Source organism: Palaemon carinicauda, chromosome 1 (assembly GCF_036898095.1).
Source record: "Palaemon carinicauda isolate YSFRI2023 chromosome 1, ASM3689809v2, whole genome shotgun sequence".
In the NCBI taxonomy this organism is placed as follows: Eukaryota; Metazoa; Arthropoda; class Malacostraca; order Decapoda; family Palaemonidae; genus Palaemon; species Palaemon carinicauda.
Window position 1 is genome coordinate 252,962,464 of NC_090725.1, and position 24,536 is coordinate 252,986,999.

Below are 24,536 nucleotides of genomic sequence, written 5' to 3' on the forward strand. Positions count from 1 at the left end.
AACAGCGCCATCTGTCAAGTAGGTACTCAAGTACTCGATGTCAACAACGAACCAATTTTCTCCTCTGTCCCACTGGTTCTCTATTGGGGAGAAAGGGTGGGTCCTTAAATTTATGATCATCGGGTAAGTATATTCAAAAATTTATTTTACTAAGGAAAATAACATTTTTCAATATCAAACTTACCCGATGATCATATAGCTGATTCACACCCAGGGGGGTGGGTAGAGACCAGCATAACAAGTTGACATTATGAGCTAAGTATTCCGTATTTTATTTTAGCAGTTATTCAAAATAACAAGCATAAAATAAATAAGTACCTGGTAAGAAAGACGACTTGAACAATTACTCTGCCTTTTTAAGTACGTCTTCCTTACTGAGCCTCGCGATCCTCATAGGATGCTGAGCGACTCCTAGGAGCTGAAGTATGAAGGGTTGCAACCCATACTAAAGGTCCTCATCAAAACCTTTAATCTAGGCGCTTCTCAAGAAATGATTTTGACCACCCGCCAAATCAAGTAGGATGCGAAAGGCTTCTTAGCCTTCCGGACAACCCAAAAATATTTCAAGAGAAAGATTAAAAAGGTTCTGGAATTAGGGAATTGTAGTGGTGGAGCCCCCACCACTACTGCACTCGTTGCTACGAATGGTCCCAGAGTGTAGCAGTTCTCGTAAAGAGACTGGACATTCTTAAGATAAAAGACGCGAACACTGATTTGCTTTTCCAATAGGTTGCGTCGAATATATCTTGCAGAGATCTATTTTGTTTAAAGGCCACGGAAGTTGTGACAGCTCTAACTTCGTGTGTCCTTACCTTCAGCCAAGCTTGGTCTTCCTCATTCAGAAGGGAATGAGCTTCTCGTATTAACAGTCTGATAAAAATAGGATAAAGAATTCTCTGACATAGGCAAAGATGAATTCTTAACTGAACACCATAAAGCTTCAGACGGGCCTCGTAAAGGTTTTAAAATAGAACTTAAGAGCTCTTACAGGACATAATACTCTTTTTAGTTCATTTCCAATCATACGATAAGTTTGGAATATCGAACGATATTGGTCAAGGCCGAGAAGGCAGCTCGTGTTTGGCTAGAAAAACCAAGATGAAGAACATGTAGCCGTTTCGGATGAGAATCCGATGTTCTTGCTGAAGGCATGAATCTCACTGACTCTTTTAGCTGTGGTTAAGCATATCAGGAAAAGTGTCTTAAAGGTGAGATCTTTCAGGGAGGCTGATTGAAGTGGTTCGAACCTGTCTAACATAAGGAATCTTAGAACCACGTCTAAATTCCAACCAGGTGTAACCAAACGACGCTCCTTCGTGGTCTCAAAAGACTTAAGGAGGTCCTGTAGATCTTTATTGTTGGAAAGATCTAAGCCTCTGTGACGGAAGACTGATGCCAACATGCTTCTGTAACCCTTGAGTGGGAGCTGAAAGAGATCGCTCTTTCCTCAGATATAAGAGGAAGTCAGCTATTTGAGTTACAGAGGTACTGGTCGAGGATACGGATACTGACTTGCACCAGTTTCGAAAGATTTCCCACTTCGATTGGTAGACTCTAAGGGTGGATGTTCTCCTTGCTCTAGCAATCGCTCTGGTTGCCTCCTTCGAAAAACCTCTAGTTCTCGAGAGTCTTTCGATACTCTGAAGGCAGTGAGACGAAGAGCGTGGAGGCCTTGGAGTACCTTCTTTACGCGTGGCAGACGTAGCAGGTCCACCCTTAGGGGAAGAGTTCTGGGAACGTCTACTAGCCATCGAAGTACCTCGGTAAGTTATTCTCTCGTGGGCCAGAGGGGAGCAATTAGCGTCCACTTGTCCCTTCGTGAGAGGCGAACTTCTGCAGTACCTTGTTGACAATCTAGAACGGAGGGAATGCATATAGATCTAGATGAGACCAATCAAGTAGAAAGGCATCTAAGAGAACTACTGCTGGGTCCGGGATAGGTGAGCAAAGTATTGAGAGCCTCTTGGACATCGAGGTTGCGAAGAGATCTATGGTGGCTGGCCCCAGGAGACCCAAAGTCTCTTGCATACATCCTAGTGGAGGGTCCAATATGTTGGAGTTATTGTCCCTTCCTACTGAGACCATCTGCTAAGACATTCAAGTTGCCTAGAAACTTGTTACTAGTGAAAAGTCTAGACCTGTTGAACAGGAGAGGAGGTCACTTGCGAATTCGTACCATGTCAGAGAGTAGGTCCCTCCTTGCTAGGAGATGTACATCAAAGCAGGGAGTTGACCGTGTTCACCTCCACTACTTTGCCTTGAAGGAGAGACCTGAAGCTTTTCCAGGTCAGACGTACTGCCAGAAGCTTCTTGCAGTTGAAATGCATTGTCCTTTGACTCGAGTTCCATAATCCCGAGCATTCCCTACCGCCTAAGGTCGCACCCCAGCCTACGTCCGATGCGTCTGAGAAGAGAACGTGGTTGGGAGTCTGAACAGTCAGGGGAAAAACCTATCAAAGGTTGATAAAGTCCTTTCATCCAGTCAGACCAGACTTATCTTCCGGAAACCGGGATCTAGACCGCTTCTAGCGTCTTGTCCTTTTCCAGTGAAGAGCTAGATGAAACCGAAGAGGACGGAGGTGTAGTCTTCCAAGTGACACCAATTGAACCACGGATGACAGTGTCTTAACCAGACTCATCCACAGCCTGACAGGGCCGCGTTCCTTCTTCAGCATCTTCTGGATGGATAGCAGGGCTGGGGGTTGATCGTCTTGTTCAGCCATGTCCTCATCAGAGGGTTCCTCATCCGAAACTGATGAGGAAACGGCAACGGAGTGGGCAACGTCTGACTCGCTGAATCCGGTCGCACTGGTGGATGCGTGACGGAGCCGGACACAAGATCATGGTACTGCTGCACAGTCTGTGAACTGTCAACCATGGGGAAGCGAGGAAGTACAGCGACAACCCGAAACTGTCTAGACTGTCTGGGTTGTGCAGACCACCCCTATCGGATTGCTGAGGTTGCCGCACTGCGTCACAACAAGTCACCTCTGCTGGTTGTTGAACGTCTTCCTAGTGACACACTGAACGTCCACAACCACCTCCGAGAGTCGCTTAACGTTAACGTGCGACTGGCAACCCACACTGGGTCGCACCGGAGGAGGAATCATCTCAACTGGCGGACGTGAGTAGGAAATCTCAGCGTCAACAGGGCGTACAACCAACCGGTAGGAAGGTTGTTGGCAAGAAGGTTCTTCTCCGTAAAAAATCCTCTATCAAGGACTAAGCTTGGACTGCATGTCTTGCAACAAAGCCCAAGGTCTAAGGGAGCAGGTGTGGCAACAGACGGGGTAGCGACTGAAGCGGAACCATTTACCCTCCCTGGAAGCATGTTATGCTTTAATTAAAGTCCAAAGGAGGCTAAGCAGCTTAAGGCTCCTCTCCAAATGACAGAGTCCTCAAGGGAATATCAGAAGGAGGGAGAACAGCACTTTCTCATCTACAGGAACCATGTCCGAGAAAAGCTAGGTTATCTCAGTGAGGGTTTCACTGGTGCATAAGCAGCAGACCAGAAGGCAACGTTATGAAACTGCTTGACAGTCTGTGAACTGTCAAAAACTGAACTGTCAACCACAACAGGAGCGTGAGGACATACAGCACTGGTGTATTAGTAGCAGACCAGAAGGCAACGTCATGTAACTGTTTGACAGTCTGTGAGTTGGCAACAACCAAAGTTGTGTGGGGAAGCCTCAACTCCTGACTGACTAGTTTGCTGCGGGCGAGTGGCGGTAACCACAGTGTGTTGCGGAGGCTGACACACCGTGTCAAAACACGGCAGCTTGTGGTAGCTCACGCACGGCAACGGAGTGCTCCGTGTGTCTGTGGGAGTCATCATACGTCTGGCAGGGTTGACTGTGCATGGGTGGAGGAGCTCTCACAACAAGAGTGTGGGAGCAGGCAGCCATGCCGGGCGCACAACCGTGGTAGGCTGTAGGCCCACGGGTGCATCGTCAACCTTCTCCGCAGCAGAGTTGCCAAATTAGCGATTTTGTGCTAATTCATTGCCTTTTTTACAGTATTCTATTTTAGCTACTTTCTTAAGAGAAATTCCATATGACTTTAGCTACTTTCTAGCTACTTTGCAAGCCTATCTAGCGACATTTGAAAATTTGAGTTGGCAACCCTGCTCCGCAGTCGGAGTGTGGGAGCTGGCAACAACAAAAGCGGAGTGCTGGTGCGTGGGAGGGACTGCCGTGGGTTGCGGATCATGCCGCATTGGGGCAAAACACGGCAGCTTGACAGCACCTTCCCACTGCTGATGCGGTAGCTCACGCATGTCAACGGAGGGTGCAGCATGAACATGCGTCTGGCAGGGTCGACTGCTCACAGGTGGAGTGTGGGAGCAGGCAGCCGCAGTATCTGTTGAGCGCACAACCGTGGCAGGTTGTAGGTTAACAGGTGCAGTGTCAACCTTCTCAGCACGATACTCCTGCATGAAGGAAGCAAGCTGAGACTGCATATCTGCAGCATAGACCACTAGGGTCTATAAAAGACGGCAACAAACGGAGCTACTGTCCGTTGTGACTGAGGGTCTAAAACAGCTGGTGCGGCAACAGACGGAGTTACTGCCTGTTGCGGAACCACCTTGCCTCTCTCGGAAGGTGTGCAGTCGTCAGATGACTGCAGCGAGTCCGAACTGACCCAGTGGCTACACCTAGGCCGTTGGACTTGCGCGGAAGGGACCGACTTGCATTTAAAAAGCAGCAAGATTGGTCCATGGTTTCTGCGAGAAACCTCTTCCGCAGACGAGGAATAAAAGGGCTCTCTCGTCTTTGTGTGGGTGGGGTGATCACGTCGGCAACGTGTGTAGATACACCCGAAACCACGGAGGGAAACGTCTGTTCGTCGATCAAGGCCTGTGGAACCCATAAGTCCTTCGACATTACTTCTCCCCTGACTTGGGAGCTTGTAAGAGGTATCGGACTAGGTGAACAACTGGCACGAACAGACGAACCCTCGAACGCAACACTGTAACACTTTGCGCATATCACTTTATCACTTTTGATTTTCTGTTTGCACTTATTTCACTGAAATCGAAACTTTAACTGATTTCCACCTGAAACACGCAATCCTATCCTTCATTAAAAGGTAGTAATTGCGAAAACAGTTTACAATGCAACAGAAAAACATAATTAAAGATAAAGAATTCAGTGGCTGGAAAAGAGACTAAACACTAGATCAAATAAACTACGTTTAAAATCTCTCACCGCATAAAGCCTGGGAACAAGAATAAAACTCTAGAAACGTTTTACCTTCTTCCCCTACAGCGACAAGGGAGAAGAGTAAAAAACGAGAACAACGTTACCCGCTTGAACGAAACGTTTATTCTCCTCTCTCTCCCTCCGTCTCTATCCTTCTCTCTCTTCTCTCTTGACTTAGAACCAAAGAGAAGAGCCCAATTATATATCGTTAAAACATATTATTTGCTAAAGGAAAAAACTGAAAGGTTTCCCAAATAAAAAGTTCCTTTATTTAGAATTTAAACCATTTAGGCTAAGAAAGAATGAACGAAACGCTAGAATCGGTTTACTCTTACTGCAACGTGAAACCGTGAAATACTCTCTCTCTATCGTAACGATAGAGCGCATGTTGAACGTTCTGAACGTCAACAACTGCGGAGACAAAACTAAACGTTAGTTCATCTTTGAAAACAGTACGAGACTATCAAAGAAATTCTTTCAACAACATAAAATTAAAAAGGGTATAAATTCTTAAAAGGTAAATACGATATGACGGGCTCAAAGTTAATTAACTTCGGTTCCAAGTAAGGACCGCCTACTATTAGGAAAGGTCGCATATAAACAAACATAAAAATTAATTTTATAAGTTTATAATAAATGGAAAGTTAATCGAAGAGGCCTTAAAGGCGGAGAGATATAAAATAAATAGATCTATAACTTGTTAAGCAAAATTACCAAAAACCTAAACACACTTCCGTCTAAGGGAAGGGTCGGCCATTTAAAAGTGAAAGAGAGTCCATACTCTCTTCGAGTCCATACTCTCTTCGTCACCAAAATTAAATCTATCCAAAACGAGTTCAAGTTTTGAAATGAAGATAAAACCCCTGCATAGCGAAAGCTCAAAACTGGAATAGTGTACTTCACCAAAACGTTGTGAAAACAAAACCAGTTAGGGACGGCGTATTCAGTAGGTCTTGCCTGTGGCACGACAGAGGGAAAATTGGTTCGTTGTTGACATCGAGTACTTGAGTACCTACTTGACAGATGGCGCTGTTGATATACACCCCCACCTGTATAGCGATCGCTGGCGTATTCCTCCCGTAAACTTTTTCTGTCGGGCAGCAGAGATGCAGCTATATGATCATCGGGTAAGTTTGATATTGAAAAGTTCCTTATTCAAAGTATAAAAATGCTAGCAATTGACAGTAGCAATTCCACAAAACAGAAAACCTATATCCTTGTTTCTCTATGGCATAATAATGCATTTGTTTTTCCTGGCCTTTCCCCAGAAATCTGTTTGAAGATGTTGTCTGTAACTGTATGCTTTATGATGTGTTCAAAAGTTCAATAAAATCATTGACCATTACATGTGGAATATCCATCTTATGATCTATCTTCTTCCATTCATGTTACACAAAAAAAGAGGAGTATGAATGCACAAAGAATGACTAACATTTACAGAAGTACATCCCTGGCCTTTCTCAGTATTCCCAATGAAAAGTAAAACACTTGATGGACTGCCTTTTCTCCTTCTTTGCCTTGAATGGAACAGGCACAATGAGTTTCTCAGACATCAAAAAAGGTATGGTGTTTATTTCAATAATTTTGAAGCTAAATATAATAAATTATATAACTATACCCAAGTTATAATAACTCTTATTAAATAAGCTTCATGTCTTTATTCTTTAAAACATATCTTATATTCTATCTGAAAAATTATATCTATAAAATTCAGTAAATAGAAGACTAATTTTTTTTTCTTTAATTAATGTCACTAAAACTTAATCACCATTGCAGTTTGCACATTATCATAAAATATGTTTAATAGTTGGGACTGGGGTATGTTGACTATCCATAGAGTACCTAAAGTAATTATTGATGTTATAAGTGTATGGATCCTCATTTATTCTACAATGCTTAAAATCAATGCTAGCAATGGCTAAAGATGTGACTTTTTAGATACAATATTTCTAGTTTAGTATAATATACAGTATGGTCAAACATGTGGTTTTCTTTCTTCTGCTAATATTTACTTATTATGTGAATACAGTAATTGTTTTTATAATTACACTTTACTTTGTAATGGCTATATTCAACAATGGATGTATTGTTTAATAATGATTATGATTGACAAGAGTATTGAAATGCCTTTTATAGCTTGAGTAATAATAGTTTTAGCAGGGTCTACTACACATATCTATTAGCATCATTGGATCAGTAGTGGATCATTGGGATCCTAGCAGGTAATACCACTTGCCTTCCTAATGAGTATACTGTATCTGCTTCTGCAACATTCATGTCTGACACAGTAGCATCTAGAATTTTACATCATCCATCTAATCAACCCTCATGGGACACAAAAGCATCTCCTCTTGAATACCACCAGAAACTCCAAGTACAGAGGAGATGGAGAAGGTCTGGAAGATGGAGTTGTATTTTGATGGGTTTTGAATTTTGGCCATGAACTTGAGCACAAACTTAAAAGACCTCCTTCCAATCTTCAGAGTGGGTTATTACATGAGAGTCCATACAACTCGTCTACTCTCTTTGCCGATGATAAGGCTAGTAAAAAAAAAAAATCTTCAGAGCCAGAGTCTAACGATCTTCTCAAAGGCTCACAAGGGGTACGAGTAAGAGCCTTGAAAACTTTGGTCGCATCCTGCTCTGGCAGCCTGACGTCCCAGGATGGGCAAGACTTCAAAGCTTTTCATGAGCATAGACAACTCCAATAAGAAGGAAAGGTCTATACCCTTCAGTTGAAAAACTGTACTCAAGACTGAGTAGTAGCCTTTTCCAGCCACGACTGAGGGAAGCTTCTTTTGGTGAAAGAAGATGAGCAAGTCCACACTCTGTGCTAGAGAAGCCTAAACCAAAGAAGTACCCATTCTATGGCACAAATTGCAGAAGATGCCTACTTACCCTGGTAGACAGGTGCATCAGACCATTGCAGGCATCCAAACATCTCTGATGCAGACCTTATGAAAATATTTTCACTTGAAGAAGAAGATGGATAGTCTCCAACCGTGAAGTATGAATAAAGTTCAAATTACTTTACAGATTTTTGGTACTTCTAAGAATGCAGCTGACAGAGAAGGGTGGCCCAAAGTAGTTGTCATCTCAGAACCTCAACTAGAAGAGCTAACAGATCAAGAAACCTCTTGGCATGTGGCTGTCGGGAACCCACCGAGGCCATTCTGAGGTCTGGCGTAATCAACATTCGGTTGATCAGCCGGCAAATGAGGCTGAAAGAAGGACAATGGCAGGTATCCAAGTACTGTACAGTCAGCTATGGCTTTACACAAGTTTATTCTTCGCGATTTTTCTTGATTGCGACAGAGAACTGTATAACCTATTAAAAAAAATCAATCAAATAACTGCGAGAAATACTCTCAAGGTGGGACGATTTCAAACAGCCCGCACTCATTTGCACTTAGCTAGTTTTCCACCGATTCTCTATCCGCGCAGTGCAACATTCCATCTTACTTTGACTCGTTATCAGAGTTGCCATTTCAGCACCCTTTGCGCTAGATCTAGCGCATTTCTGGAGATTTTAACACGTTTTTACAATCTGGCACTGTTTCTCTACTTTACATCACTACAAAATACAGTGCTTTTCCCGCTGATAGTATATATGATATGATAAACTGGTTGCCTTCCAGAGTATTTCTTCCAAACTTTACTTATTGAAACAATTTCAGCTTTTCATAGTTATACCTAAGAAAAATTATTTAGAGCCTTTCTAGCGCATTTTGGAAGTTTATGTAGCCCGTATTAAACATCAGAAATGGCAACCCTGCTCATCAGTCCTGCACCATTTCTCCTCGCGTGTGTATCTCCAGCTTCTGTCCTTTTTGAGCAGAATCATGTTTTCATGTAAAAAAGTGATGTATTTGTATACAGTAAAGTAGTACATACTGTACTCCTGGACATTGTTTATATTTATGGGGTAATATACTCTAGATATGTGATTCCCTACATTACTGCGGAAGAGACGATGCCAATGCATCAGGAGTTGCGTCATGCTTCAAGACTGCATAGAACTTCTAACGAAAATGATTAGTGGTTGTTGTTTAAATACGTACTTAGTTAATCTTAAATTGTATATATATATTGTACAGAACAGAATTACACTGATATATTGTATTGTTTACTGTTATGTAGGCTACATGTGTGGTGAGTCAAGTTGTCTAAATGAAAACAGAGAACACTTTCGGTACAGATTTACTGTAGTGATAGTAGTGTACATATATTATAGTAATATACACTCCACCAACCCTAAAAAATTCACTGATGTAGATCCGAGTTCTTCCTGCTTATGAACCATACCTCCAGGGACCAAGTCAGGGTCATATGGTCAGAAGCTTCAGCAAACAGCAAACTAAATGAAAAGCACAAAGTGCTAAATAGTCTCTTTGGCACTGTCATAGGAATTTCCAAGAATAATGCTGGAGGAGACTTAGCCTTCCCACTCCTCAAAGAATATGCCCGTCTTAATCAGAGAACACAATCTACATTATTCAGTATATGGGGATAATTATGAACAGTTATGCTGCTAAGATGCAGAGTGAGTGGATCTATCACTGGTTTAGCCATAAACAGATGTAGTGTCTAACCTACACTTCCATTCTGATTCTTTTCAATATCATTGCAATGCCAATATAAATCACACTAAAAAATATAAGATAGGATGCAATCACACAACTGTACAGTACTTATTGCAGCAAAAGAAAAAGGTAAAAAGACTTTGATAGGAGGTTAGGAAGGGTTACTTTGTCTGTGCTCACCACCTCTTGTTAACTAGCTTTCTAACAGTTTTAATGGCTGCTCCAACTTTACTGAAGACTTTCCCTAACTTTTAAAATTCAATGAGAAAAAGGTTTGTATGTGTGTAGGCCTGAAGACATTACCTACTTTGTTTTTTAGATAAAAGAGAAAGAGGTTTGTAAGCCTGTAGGAACACATACTTGATCATAGAAACCGACTACAGTAAAGGTAGCCGTCGACTTACGACTAAGATAGGGACTGAGAAACAGGTTGTAACTCGACCTGGCCATATGACGAACTCAAAATGTGAAGTTCTGTAGATTTATTAAGCTGTGTCATGATGCTGTAATCATCTTGGTCATATTTTATCAATATTTTCTTTGGTATATCATTACTGTATTTAATTTTCTTGGTTCATAGGATATCATTTGCTTAATTAAAGTATTTTTATATTCTATTTTTCAATTCAGGGAGCATTTTAACAATCATATATCACCAAAATTTTAGTTTTGGTTGCAATCAGAGGATTTTGAGGTTCCACTACTGTATCGACAATATGCGCACATATATGAATAACGAGGGGTATCGTTTATGTAATTTCATAACTTGTTCAAAATCTCTTCATAATGAATATAACATCAGCATCAACATGTTACTGTATTGGATATGATAGGTTTTATTGTGCAACAACCAAATTTTAATACATAAAATACGATTTTATATATCTCTGATATGATCCAAGTTCCTCTTTTAAGGGGACCGTCCGCTATGTCCAGCATTTTTTTTTCCTAATAATTCAAAATACACTATTTCTATATATGTTTTAGACATGTATAATACCTTCATCATATAAAAATTTCAAGTCATTTGATCAAAAAAAATTTTGAGTTATTAGCAAAAATTATGATTTTTCAAAAATAATTTAGGTACATTTTTCTCAACTAATATGACACCAATTGTATTGAAAATCATACCATCAAAATTTCTTTATAAATCGAATAATTCTGTGTGACATATTTTTTATTCTTATTTTTCTTTTATGAATCTTTTCTTAATTTTCTTCGTCTAGACGTAAAATAATCACGAAAAAAAGAGAAAAAAGAAAAATAAATTCTGTTGCACAAAATTGTGGGATTTTTATTCCACTTTTCAATGATATCTTTTTCCCTAAAATTTAGCAATAAATGAGAAAAATGTATCTAAGTGTGAATAAGTATGTTTTGGAGTTACTCTCCCAAAAGATTTGCTATAAATTTTTGCTTTTTTTTCTTTAAAAAAATTAAGATAACATTATAATAATAACCTTGCTTTGTTTATACCCTAAGTTTACAAATACACTTGGTGTAAGGGTGTCATGAGTTGCCAGCGTCCTCTCATTTTTGCCCGAGTTTTAGTAAGAATGTTCCAGTTTTGTACTCTTTTTCATGATTCCCTCTCTTCTTAGTTCTTTTTGGTTGTTCTCTGCTTACTTTTTGTTCTTTCTTTGACCTTAGGTAACATTGGCCTTGTTATAAAGTTCAAAAAGACGTTATAAAATCACAATGTACATATGAACTGCAAGTAAAGAAACACATATCCATTGTAAGTTCTATACGTCTTTGGAAACTCTCACTGGCCTTCTTGTAGAACGCAGTTTGCATTCACCTACGCTCTACCAATGCCTTCCATCTCTGCCAGATGTACAAGATTTTGAAACATAATTGAAAAAATTGCTATATATATATGCAAAAATAAACACACAAAGACGATTCTGTCAAACTCAGTCATGCATATGATGCAGTAAGGATAACGTCATCATTTAAACATCGCTTTATCTTCATTACAGTATTTGTAAAAATAATTGGCTAAAACTTCTGGAGAGCATGTACGATTTGTTTCTGCATACATAGAAACAATAAAACAATTTTCAATTTTTAAAGTTATGTCAAACACCATGGCGGATGGTCCCCTTAAGAAACCAAACTACAATAGACTAACCTCCTTTACTCCATTTCTTTATTCCATCTTCTAGTTCAATAGTTAAAAAATAGGAGAGAATGATGAAAGTAACGATAGTAAACTACTCGCAAATTTGTTACAAAGTTAGGTAATAGCGACATATTTTTACATTGTACACTTATTTGTCAGGGAGAAAAGATCAAGAAAGTATACTACAAAATATAGACAACAAGCTGTAGCCAAAGGTGAGAAAACATACAATGTTCATAGCTGCTATTCTGTTTGAAATCAGGAAAAGCTGTGTCAAAAATTGGAGGAAACAATAAGAAAAAATTACAATATAATAAACAATTTTCTAAGCTTCACAATCAAGCACCACAGAGCTATAAACTATAAATTATTGTGCAGCAGCAACATGGATGAAACTCCAGTAAACTTCTATTTATGCAATTAACAATAAGTAAAATATGAGAGAAGTATTTAAAATAAAACTAAGTTAGTATACTAAATTAAAAATGACAGTTGAAGTAATAATTTGCTCTTTAAGGAAATAAAAATATCTTCAGTAGTTTGTCTTAATCAGCTGAATGGGAAAGCATAGACGGAAGTGTTGATCAAGTTATAAATATGAACAATGGAGAAGCCAGAGCTAAGATGTCACCAGATTTGAGACATGAACCTGGCAAAGAATGATTTGCATAACATATAAAACCATTTCCTGTTTTTCTTGCAAGAAATAAAAAAAATACTAACTTATCAAGTATTTAAATTTTATAAAATAAAAGAAAATATATTTCTTAAAAACTATTTACTCTAAGAGTGTACTTTCATTAGATAAATACTGTATTGATCTACTATCATAGATGAAACAATAAAATAAAGCACGTAAAATATGAGATTCTGTCCTAGTTGTAGAGTCAAATTTACGCTAAGTAGTACAATACAGTACACATAACCGATATAGACTCATGAAATACTTTGTATCGTTACTCGATATTTCAACTATGGGAATACTAACATTAATCGGTAGCCTATGCAAAGGAAATCACTCGATTTGGCTGCAAGATTTCCACTACAAATATGACGTTATCAGACATAATGTGGACTTTACAGATATTGAAACTTTCCTTAATACTGTATATCTTTTATTTAAAATGGATATTGTATATTATTAATAAAAGAAAACACTAACTTACCAAGATAAATTAGTTCAATTTTATAAAAGAAAATAGATTATTTCAAAGGAAATATTTGTCCTATCAGTGAGCTATTTCTGACACACTTGTGACGTCATCACGGTGAAAAATGTGGTGGTAAAGTCGAACAGTTGTGAGTTGCATAGGTCATAAGACGATGACTACCTGTACAGTACTTACAAAGCTCTCATCTCCCTCCAACTCATATTTCATACAGTTTATCATCAAAGCAACCCAAAAAATGAAGGTCTTGGCTGCCCTGAATCAAAGAATCCAGAGATACTTGAGCATTTCTGCTGGAGAGCAGATAATGTTCGCTTTAATTGGAAAGTGAGTGTCAAGGATTATGAAGACTCAGATGTGGACTATTCATAAGTAATGGATTGGTTGGAAAATACTTTTCACATCAAATGGCTACCTATAAACTGTAGACAGATGGTATCAGTATGATTCCCTAAAGGATGATGATGATGAAAAGAGAATCTTTCTGAGTGTAGAGTATTAATATTGTTTGTGGTAAGGATTACTTTAGAACCCACAACTGGAAAATAAACTAAAAATTATTCTTTTTAAGAATGACTCCATATCTCCAAATGATACAGTATACTAAAATCATCATGAATTCAGCTCTTCCTAATATATCTTCAACATACAAGATGATCAAGTGAAATATATTGGAAAAGTTTAAAAGGAACTAAATTCAAAAGAAAAAATATACACAGAAGAAACCAAACATACATTTGTCACACTCTGTATTTGAGTGGGCATTTCCCATGGAAGACGATATGACTGCTTTTTCTCTCCTTCTAAGAAAGCCAACCATAAGCGTTGGGAGGCTTCATTCACCAGGTCTCTTACACTTGAAAGTTCTGGAGCTTTTCCACTTCCTGCACTCAACGAAACTTTAAAAACCTGAAAACAATATACAGACTATTATCAAAAGCCATCCTTAATATTTTCTTTTCTCATTATTATCACCAATACTACTTTCTAAGCAACAACCCTAGCTGGAAAAGCTGGGTGTTACAAGCTTAAGGGCTCCAACAGGGAAAGCAGCACCATGAGAAAAGGAAATAAACTATATATATGAGAAAAAATGAATAAAAGTATTATTTATATTTAGATCAGTAACAATATTAAAATAGATGTCCAATATATAATAAAGCATATCATAGATATCAACAGAACAATACATAACACCAATAACAAAATAAAGATGGAGTAATGATGAAATCGACTAACCTCTTCAATGGCTGGCTTCTTTGTTATATACAATTCCTCCCATACTCTTGTTGCAGCTGTGATCATGAGGTTGTGGCTTTGAGTGGCAGTGGCTTCAGCAAAGTCTCGGCCAGTTCCAATATTGGTAATATTTGCATTGTCACCCCCTGTTCCACAATCAGTTTTGTCCCCAACAGGGTTAACATGCCATATTGATTTATTGGTTATTTCAGTGCTGTCAAAGAAAGGTTACTTACATTAGAAAAGGGGCAAGTTGTAAAATTTAAATATGAAATTATACATAACTATAAAGCATAAAATATTTGTGCAGAAAATATAAAATGAAACATACTTGATTTTGATGTCAGCTGTGAGTTGCAATAAACAGTAAGTAAGGCAAGCAACAAAGTCAGGTTCGTGATTCCCAGCACCAAAGACGACACTTCTGTAAATACAATGTGTAAAATCTTACAATAGCAGGATAAGTATTAGGGATACACCTAAAAAGTTTCTAATAATTATTATAATTCAATGTATTCTTACAAGTTGTTCCTAAGACCTTTTCATATACAGTACTGTATACAATATACCATTAACCTTCTTGAAAATACTACTCTAACAACCACATGAAAATTAATTATTTGATTAATAATGTGAAGATAACCAGATATATTTCAAATTGTCGTAATTACTAAAACTCAAGGAGGCCACTATACCTGTGGGTAGTAAGTTTATGCAACCCTTCTAATATAGACATTTGAGCTGCTATAGAGTCAGCAGGCCGAGACAGCAGATAAAGGATTGTTCGATTCAAGCAATGGTATATTGATTCTAGATTTATTCCAGAGGCTCGTCGCTTAGCTTGTGAGATCAGTTTAATGATAAAATCAAACACTTCATGGGGATCTTTACTGAAAACACCTGTAAATAGAATATTAGCTCAATAATAACTAGGATATGTTTTCTGGAAAATTCCTAAGAATAAAACATCTAAGAGATTGACATTATCTTTCTAAATCTTTTAAAATCTTTAAAAATATCTTACAAACAATTAATACATTCAATATGTAACATCTCTAAAAAACATGATACAAATTATCACCAATTGAATTTACTACAGTATGTTGGTGACAACTTTTTTTTTAAATTATTTTTCCTATACTGTATACAATAAAAACAATTGCCTGAAAAAGCAGAATGCTTCAGTTTCAAGTACTGCCCAAATAAACCTTCTCCACCATTTGAACTACAACCATAATATCCCACATATTGAAGACTACACAGTATTCTAGACGTTTTATTCTAGCTGAGACCAAGTTGTAAAATGATCTTACTAATCAGGTGGTTGAATTGGTGTCACTTCAAAAGCTCAAACTTGCAGCAAATGTTTCCATGTTGTACAGGCTGACATGTCACTTTTCATAGTTTATATATGAAAGATCTGTTTTAATGTTGTTACTGTTCTTAAAATAATTTATTCTAATTATTCATTAATTCTCCTGTAGTTTATTTTCTTATTTCCTTTCATCAATGGGCTATTTTCCCCAGTCGGAGCCCTTGGCTTTATCGCATCCTGCTTTTCAAACTATGATTGTAGCTTAGTAATAATAATAAAAATAATAATAATTCCAACCTATAAATCAAGTGAATCATTCTGGGTTTTGTTTTGCAAATTTCTAGATATAACTAATCAGAAGTAAGCCATACTGTATTTGGTCTTATATAAATCAACGCTTTTACGTCTTTTCAAGGTGCCCTTACGCTAATATAATTTATAACCTATAAAATTTTGAATAATGACCAAGCACCTCTGTCTAAGTCACTCAGAAAAGCTGCATATCCCCAAAGCCTTCCTAACTGTCAATATTGAAAAACAATGCACAAACCATCAAAGTTAAAGAAACAAGCTAAAGTGTGTGTCACGTATGCAGGCATATAGTCTGCCATCCATAACAATTCAAAGAATCACACTACTACTACCATTAAAGTGACACTGCTCTTTTCAATGAGCAATGGTTTGAAACAAAAAGAAACTTCCACAGAGTTCAGGGTCTCCCATTATCCTATAAATTCCTTATCTAAGAGAAAAGCTAACTCGATACCTGCAGATAAGGAGGGCCAACTGTATGTTATCTGCTAGAGCTAGCAAATAATTAGTAAAATGAAAATCTTGTAGCACTCTATTTGTAAGATTTCTTATATGAATTCTGAACAAATTACAATTTGATTAATTAATTTTCAAGATACTTATCAAATCATCTTCTTTAAAATAGCTCTACACCAAGTGTGAAAATTGTCAATATGAACTTCCTGGGAGGTTCATCAGGGTTGCTGATACATTGAAAGCCAATTAAAAGGACTTTTACTGTAATACAGTACCTATTTCCAAGACATACACTTCTCTTTTCCTTGAATAAAATTACTCAGCATGATAAGGAATTAATAGTAATTGCTTTCACTTTAATATAATGCTGTTTTATTTTTGATACAGATAAATAAACAAAAGAACCAAATTCAAAGATTACTCACCTGCCCACAGTTTATCAACAATCCTTGCTGCCAGATAAAATACATTTGGAGCTATATGCTGTATAGAACCCCCAGCAACTATTGGCAATGCTGCACCTTCACCAATTAGGATATCAGCATCAAGCAAATGTTCCATTAAAGTACCCAGAAGTTGTGTTTGAAATTCACAGACTTGTGCAAGGCTACTGTTTTCAGGAGTGGCCTGGAAAAATGATTAAACTTTTGTTAAGCACCTTAGATTCTTAAGTTATGTAGATCATTCATAACTTCTGAAAAACTATCATTAGTATTACTTCACAGATCATTTATAGCTCAAATCAAACTTATTTTACCCAACTCAATCTTTCAAGTCAGTGATAAACATTTCTTTTATATTTTGAGATCTTTTGTTTTTACTGAAGCCTTCACGCACAAACACACAAGACAAATGATAAATGGTCAATTTGAATGACTACACTGTAATTAGAAGGTAAAACTCCATCCAATGCAGAACCAAATTTTATATACATATTGTAATATCGAACATTTCTGCTTTATCTACAGACATACTGTATGATGAGAGCTTGTCACTGAGGTTTCAAAGGCATGAATTCACAAAAACTTGAATGGATTGTATTTATGAAATATGTAAATTGGTTTAAGATTCACTTAAAAAGAATACAATACCTACTTATAGGGCTAATAATATATAATTTCTTTGATTGCCCTGTTCTTCCAATTGGGGATCGTATATGAAATGTTCTCTCAAACTCAAGAGGATGCCCACCTTCTATATACCTGTCATTTTACTAGTAGGGACCACAATTTGAATAAAGGTCACAGCAACTAATAAGTTAGTATAATCACTTACTAAAATTATATGAGAGTATGTTTACTTAGTATCATACTGTAAAACAGATTTATAAAATTTATAATTAAGATTCATTAGCTCAGATATAAAAAAACTAAGATTAATTCATATCAATATCAAAGAGAATTAACATGGGACACTTTTTTGTAATGAAAATGAAAAAAAAAATAGAAAATCAGGAATGACATATTCCTAGATTTATGGAGTATTAAGAAATACTAAAAACAAAAAGAGAGATGCAAAAGCATGTTGATAAAGTACTGAAATATCATGTAACTTCCTATTTGAGTTGTGATTGGCCTCTTTTTTTTTTCTTATATAAATTCCTTGAGGAGGCAATGGATGGAATTACTGTACTATACTCTCATTCGTTTACATATTAGTGCAGTAAATTACAAATAAGTTCAATCTTGCTTGTATTATTTATGTTAAAGATATCAAGATGCACTGTGTGAAGTATACATGGAGTAAGGTAGCCTGAAGGGGTGAACATTTTTCATACAAACCTATAGAAGTTAAAAGATTAGGTTGAAAGAAGATAGAAACTGAAATGTTTTGAGGTGGTGGTTAGGTCTCATGATATGAATGGATGGTGACAGTCAAGATTATTTAAACAGGAAATTTTTGGGAGGAGGGATAAAAGTGATAATGAGTCAGCTTTATGTGATGGCTGACATGGAGCCGATGTACCTTCATAAAAACTATGCGCAAGTGCATATAATATAGGAGTAAGTAGCAAGTAATGGGAAAGGGCAAGTAATACACCCTCCACAAAGATACTGCATGTGATGTAGATGTTGTTGAGGAAATATATTCCTTATGTGGTTTATCCTATAATTAACAGTCAAGCTGAAGTATGAATAACTTTAGTTTTCAAGAAAATTGCAGGACCTCTGCAAAATGATTGGGTGAGTAAAAGTGTGTTAATGGAAGTATGAGTTTTATGTGAAAAGCTTTCTTAGCCAACACTCTCTTTCTGGATGTAAAGTATTGATAAAAAACAAATGAATTGAAAAGAAGAGAAGCAAGTGAAATAAACTTGTGGTGCAAGTAAGGTTAAATTGGTGAGTAATGTAGAAATGTGATGAAACAGACATAGAAACTATGGTATATAGTACACAAAAGAAGGATCACAATGTCTTGATGGAGTTTGGCTATATGACAAAAATTGAAGAAAATTAGTTGCTGAAAATGCAGGAAGAGTATACAATTCTAACCTTTTGAATCTAATTGGGTGTATTTTATGTGTTGAGCCCCATACAGTGTATTCAATATCAAGTAATTTTCCAGTAATTCAACTTTCTTTGATTATTTATGCATATACAAATTCTATGAAATATATAAATCTATATATATCAAAAGAAATTAAATTTATTAAGCTATACAATAATTTCTTTAAACTTCTTATCACTAATATTCTTTGTTGGCTCAGATGAGTTACAAAAAATGTAACAAAAGAGGGTTTAGGGCTTGAGTGATCATTCTTTTATGAAGGCTGTGACTGAATAGATGAAGAGGAAAGAGTGAGAGACTGAAAATAGCTGGTTAGATAAAGTGAAAGAATTGTTAGCACAATACTGTAATCTTAAAATTCACAGAACGAGTAGCAGTTGTATAAAAATACAGTGCATTAAAGTTATAGGCACAGTGTACATATATTTTCAATGTATAGCTCACAAGCATTCTGCGTACGTATGTATATCAATTAGAAAAATTTGGAGATAATTTTTATTTTTCCTAACAATACAAACCTGAGTCCTATACATAGGATACATTATCAGCAAAGTGGAGTATATGGCAATTACACTTTTATAACAAGGTGCAAACAGGTGGATGGTAATGACTGGCTGAAAGAAGGGAAACCCCAACCCCCCTTCCTTGCTCACAGCAATGATTTTGATTGCAGTGAAGACTTTCTAGGGGGTCGGTGATGGTGGAAAAGTAATGAGTAAAGGACTGAAGTTAGCACAGTTAGAAAAAATAAAAATTATATCCAAATTTCTCACTTGTTCTGGCAGAAATACTAAACTTTGTTCTTTACATAGAAGACTCATCCTTAGGTGGAAGAAAATTCCTATACCAACAGGCTAGGTACTTATACCAAGCTACCAGAACTCAGATCCTTGTCAGTGGTGCCGAGTTAAAAGTTCTTTACACCTCGTGTACTGGTGGTTTGATAATGTCAGCGGGTTCACGGCTCGTGCAATACAGGGTGCAGAGCAGAAAATCACTGTGTATTAACCCTGAGGCATATATATATCAATGGGCTTGCCTGGTTACAAGGGCCTTGTGTAGTAACAATGAGTCATATAGACAGTATATCCATGGTTTTGCCTATTTACAACACACTCACACACTTTCTCTAGTAAGGAGTTTGTGGAATGACATTTCTATTTTATATAATAGGACAGCTATAGGCTAAGTGGGTCTTGCCTGCAAGCATATCGATTCCAGTTGACAGTTTCCGATGCTGTGCCACAATACAGGGGAAGATGAAAGGAAAAGGAAAGGGCCAGTCCATCCTCCCTTTCATCTCCGACTAACACGTAACCTCCAACTTCAATCCGATGCTTATGGTCCTGAGAGAGGAGCTGAGGCAGTTATACCACCAGCTGTATAGCTACTACAGGTCCTAGAGCAAAGGTGTCTAAGAGGTTGATTCCCGCATGTAATGGGTAGTAAGAGAGGTCTGTTGTTTCCAGATGCCTGCATGGATTACCTGCCCCACAGAGAGATTCTTAAGGAATTCCAGGATCATGCTGACATCTCTAATATTAGTTCTAGCCTGTGTTCTCCTTGGGTCAGGTGGTGAGGCCAATGATTGAGTACGGTCAGTAAATTCTCAGCCAGGGGGAGATCGTATCTAATCACAATTTTCTTACACTTTACTTTTGCTGACGAAGAGGTGCTACGGGTACAATCAAGTTGTCTGCATGTTTAAGGTAGCACTTCAGCACTCACAGGACACAAGAGCAGCTGATCAGGATGGTCAGTTACTGTTCTTGGGCTCACAACCTGAAGCGAAGAAAACTTGGAATCAAGAAAATCTATTTCTGTTTCCCTTCACTACTCTATGTTGTATAATCATGGTGTTGTTTATTGCCACATCAAATGTTTTTAAATATACTATTTTAATTGTTCATTACTTTTTAAATTGTTCATTTCCTTATTTCCTTTCCTCACTGGGCTATTTTTCCCTGTTGGAGCCCTTGGGCTTAGAGAAACTTGCTTTTCCAACTAGGGTTGTAGCTTGGCTAGTAATAATAATAATAATCTGGAACTGATGGATTCTGGGGTTTAGCTTTAACCTCTGGTACAAAGGAGCGTGAGACTTATCTCCTGCTTTCGGTATGAACGACGCTAAAGGCGAGACAAGAATTTAGCTAATCCATTTGGAGGCGGCTAAGGTGAGCAAGAAAACCGTTTTGAGGGTAAAGTTTCAGCCAGAGGCAAGACTCAACCGTTCATGATACCCTATTAAGGGACCACAAGACTTTAATAACATCTCAGGGTGCTGGTCTCACCTCTATCAGAGGGCAGAACTGCTGAAGACTACATATAAGTATGGAGTTCTGTCGAGGAGGATGTATCAACTCATTTCAGCATAAACACCTGGCTGAAGGCTGAGCAATATCCTTTAGCCACTGATACTGTGCAGAGCTTTTCTCTTTAGAGGTAAAGTAAAATTCGGATATACCTGGAATAGAGACTCCAGATGTTCAAGAAATTCAGTGGTATACTGCCATCTGTTGGCAATTTCGCATGGGGAGTCTTCCTTCAAGAGGCGATGTTAGATAAGATTTGCACGTGATGCTGTAGTGATTCCACCCAGCTGTAGAATATTTGGGAATGAGGTTGGTACAACAGAACGGGGAGACGAGGCAGTCTCTAAGAATTATTATTTGAGGGAGTAGAAGGTCCAAATGTTACTCTACCTTGGGCCATTTTGGACTACTAGAGTCAATTGAGAGTGGAAGTGGACTGGACTCAGTTCAAAAGTCCTATCAGGTAGGACTGAGGAACCCCATCGATGTTGAGGATGCCCCAGTGTTGGAAGGCATCCTTGAACACTGCTTCCAGGTCTCGTCCCGTAAGCAGTGTATCCGAGGCTTCAGATTTAGAGCTGTTGTTATCTGCGGATGAAAAGACTATACCAACGCTCTTCTTTGCCTGAAACAGATCATACCACCTACTTTGATCATATATCTCACTCTGGTGGAATCGTTGCCCATCAGCCCCAAAGAGTGCCTGGTCCCAGAGGGCAAAAGTGTTAGAGAGCGAGGAGTCACTCGATGTTACAATACGCTGATATGGCATCAACACTCTCAATCAATCCATTGTCACGACCATAGGTGTTGTAAGGGATGGGCTCCTCATACTTCCTTTGCTGCATCTGTGGTTGGGGATGGGCTCCGCATACTTCCTTTGCTGCGTCCGTGAATCACATAAGTTCTGGTTTAAATGGCTAAGAGGCCAAGCCCTCTAAATGGTTTGTCTCACCCTGCCACCATCCTGGTTTGAGTCTGGAATCCTCTCCTATTGGTACTAATGATAGAGGAGGTAGGCTGTCTTGCGGCCCATGTCTCTTCATGTCTCATTGACAAGAACGCAGGTGGAGATGACCATTCAGAATAAGACATTTCAGGGTAGACAGATGATACAACAACTTCTGCCAAGGCTGTACCAGCAGATAGAGCTTTTGAATGAAAGGGAACTTCTGCTTTTGAAAGTGTACCAGTCTGTCCCGAGATTGGACGACTTCCTACAATGGTGTCGATATCCATGCCTGGGCAAATAATATTAGTTTGGACATTGGAGGTGATCTCTTTAGGTTCACCATGATCCCCAGCTCGTTACTGAAAAAGAGAAGCCTGTCTCGATGGGGAAAGTTGTTCTCCAATTCTGTCAAGATCCAGCAATCATCCAGGTAGCGCAGAAGATGAGTGACATATATGTGTGCCTATAATGAAACCAGAGTAAAATCTCTAGTGAAACGTGCTCAGTCCTTTGGCAGTGATGAAGGCATGCCGAAGGTGAGATTGAGTGTGTCTATTTTCTGCCTATGTATATCTGGGAGCAACTGGGAGAGTGCAATGAGAGCTCAAGTTTACTGTATAAGCCAACTGGTGAGGGAGGTTACATGTAAATAAACATATAAAAGAACATCAGTATGTGACTGTTCTAAGATGGTAAACCCCCTTCTAATTCCTAAACATCAAGAGAGGAATGTTAGTGGATGTGCTCCCCTAGGAGATAGCTCTACCAAGCAGGTGACAGGGTGCGTGATCAATTGCGAGTGCGTGAGAAGATGTAAGATCAATTGTAAGGTGTCAATCGCAAGCTGAGCAGATACAGTTGTGGCTTGCGATAGCACATATGTGTAATAGGGCTCTTTTAAGAGTGTGCTAAAACCTAGTAGCCTGTCTAGTAACATTCTAATGGAAGCGCAATCCAGTGAGATAGAGCTACCATAAGAGAGCGTTATCACTACCCAACCTGCGATTTGAGCTGAATGTTTTTTCATCAGGTGATAGGGATTGCTAACAGCTGAATGGAGGGTCAAGCAGTGTGACATCTTGCTGTCTCTTTCTTCATTCTTGGAGAAGGATTTGGTAACAGTGTCTCTCCTATGATGAGAGAAATGGTAGGAGTGACTCATAAAACTTCTATCGAGTAGTCTTCCAGGATTAATTATCCAAAAAAGGGAAAAGGAATGGCAGCGGCTTTGTTCTATTATGACCTGCAGTGTGTATAAAAAAAGCTGACTAACTGTGTGCCTCAGGACGAGGAAAGTACGAGTATGACACCTTGTAAACAGGAACTTTTGGTCACCTTTCGTTGGTGATTTTGATGCTTTGACGATTTCTCCTGTTCCACTTCTCATTCATCCCTGTCCCAAGAAGGTTCATTATCACGATGTCTTTGAGGTACATTTATTGTTCTACCTGGTGTTGCAGTGAGTCTGATACCATCTCCTGTTTGCATGGGTATATGGAGGAGCCACCAGGGTTGACAAACTCAGTCTTGGACTGATGGAGGAGTTGAGGGAGGATGTGGAGAAGGAGGGCGAAGGCATGAGACTCACCAACTCTTACCATCAAGAGGACCATATTCTGTAACTTCTTGAAGTTCTATAATGACTAAACTTTCTTATACTGCATCCAAAAGAGAATGACAACTTTGCCAATTAGTCGTTAACCTTTGATTACGGGTGATCTGTTTCTCTAATCTCTTCTTGTGGAACCCAAAGTTATGAACAGACAGTCGTAGAGCAGTTTCCTTCGGTTTCGAAAGCACTGACTAAAGGCTATATGTTGTAAAGTTGCGCTCCAGCATGCTTTTGCATCAGCTCTGTGAATCTGGGAAGATGGGTGCTTCACAAGAGCCCACCTTGTGGCGGGATGTCACAAAAACACCCACACCTTTGAATCACTCTTAACAAGTAATATTCTTAACAATACAAACTTTACCTTTACGTTATCGGCAACTGGACAGAAGGGAAATTAAAACTAATCATAATCTTACAACTAAATACTGGGTAATCAATATTGAAAAAAAAAACACCAACCTCCACACTTATTACTATAATACTTAAAATTAAATCAATGAAATAAGGCAATAACATTCAAATAAACCAAAAAGGAACCCAATCACACAACTTAATACTAAAGCACAAACAAACGAAATCACTATAACCTCAAACTTCAATGCATATACTGTATATACTGTATATTGTGTGTGTGTTCACGAACACTGTTGCAAATAATCGGTAAAAAAAAATAAAATACAATACTTAACAACATTCACTAAAGCCGACACCGATACCCAACACAAAAATAAAATAAAAAACACACACAT

The 24,536-nt window shown here is 38.2% G+C and overlaps 1 protein-coding gene across 4 annotated transcripts in view; it reads right to left on the minus strand.

Moving 5' to 3' along the window:
* bchs (WD repeat and FYVE domain containing 3 bchs) overlaps nt 1-24,536 on the minus strand; it is a 748,678-nt gene that overhangs the window by 299,848 nt on the left and 424,294 nt on the right. For all 4 annotated transcript variants that reach the window (XM_068389148.1, XM_068389155.1, XM_068389143.1 and 1 more), the window contains 5 exons: nt 16,829-17,030; nt 15,016-15,220; nt 14,652-14,744; nt 14,321-14,534; nt 13,817-13,990 (listed from right to left, as the gene is read on the minus strand). In XM_068389148.1, the coding sequence (XP_068245249.1) occupies nt 13,817-13,990; nt 14,321-14,534; nt 14,652-14,744; nt 15,016-15,220; nt 16,829-17,030 (888 nt within the window). The remainder of the gene's footprint in view (nt 1-13,816; nt 13,991-14,320; nt 14,535-14,651; nt 14,745-15,015; nt 15,221-16,828; nt 17,031-24,536) is intronic.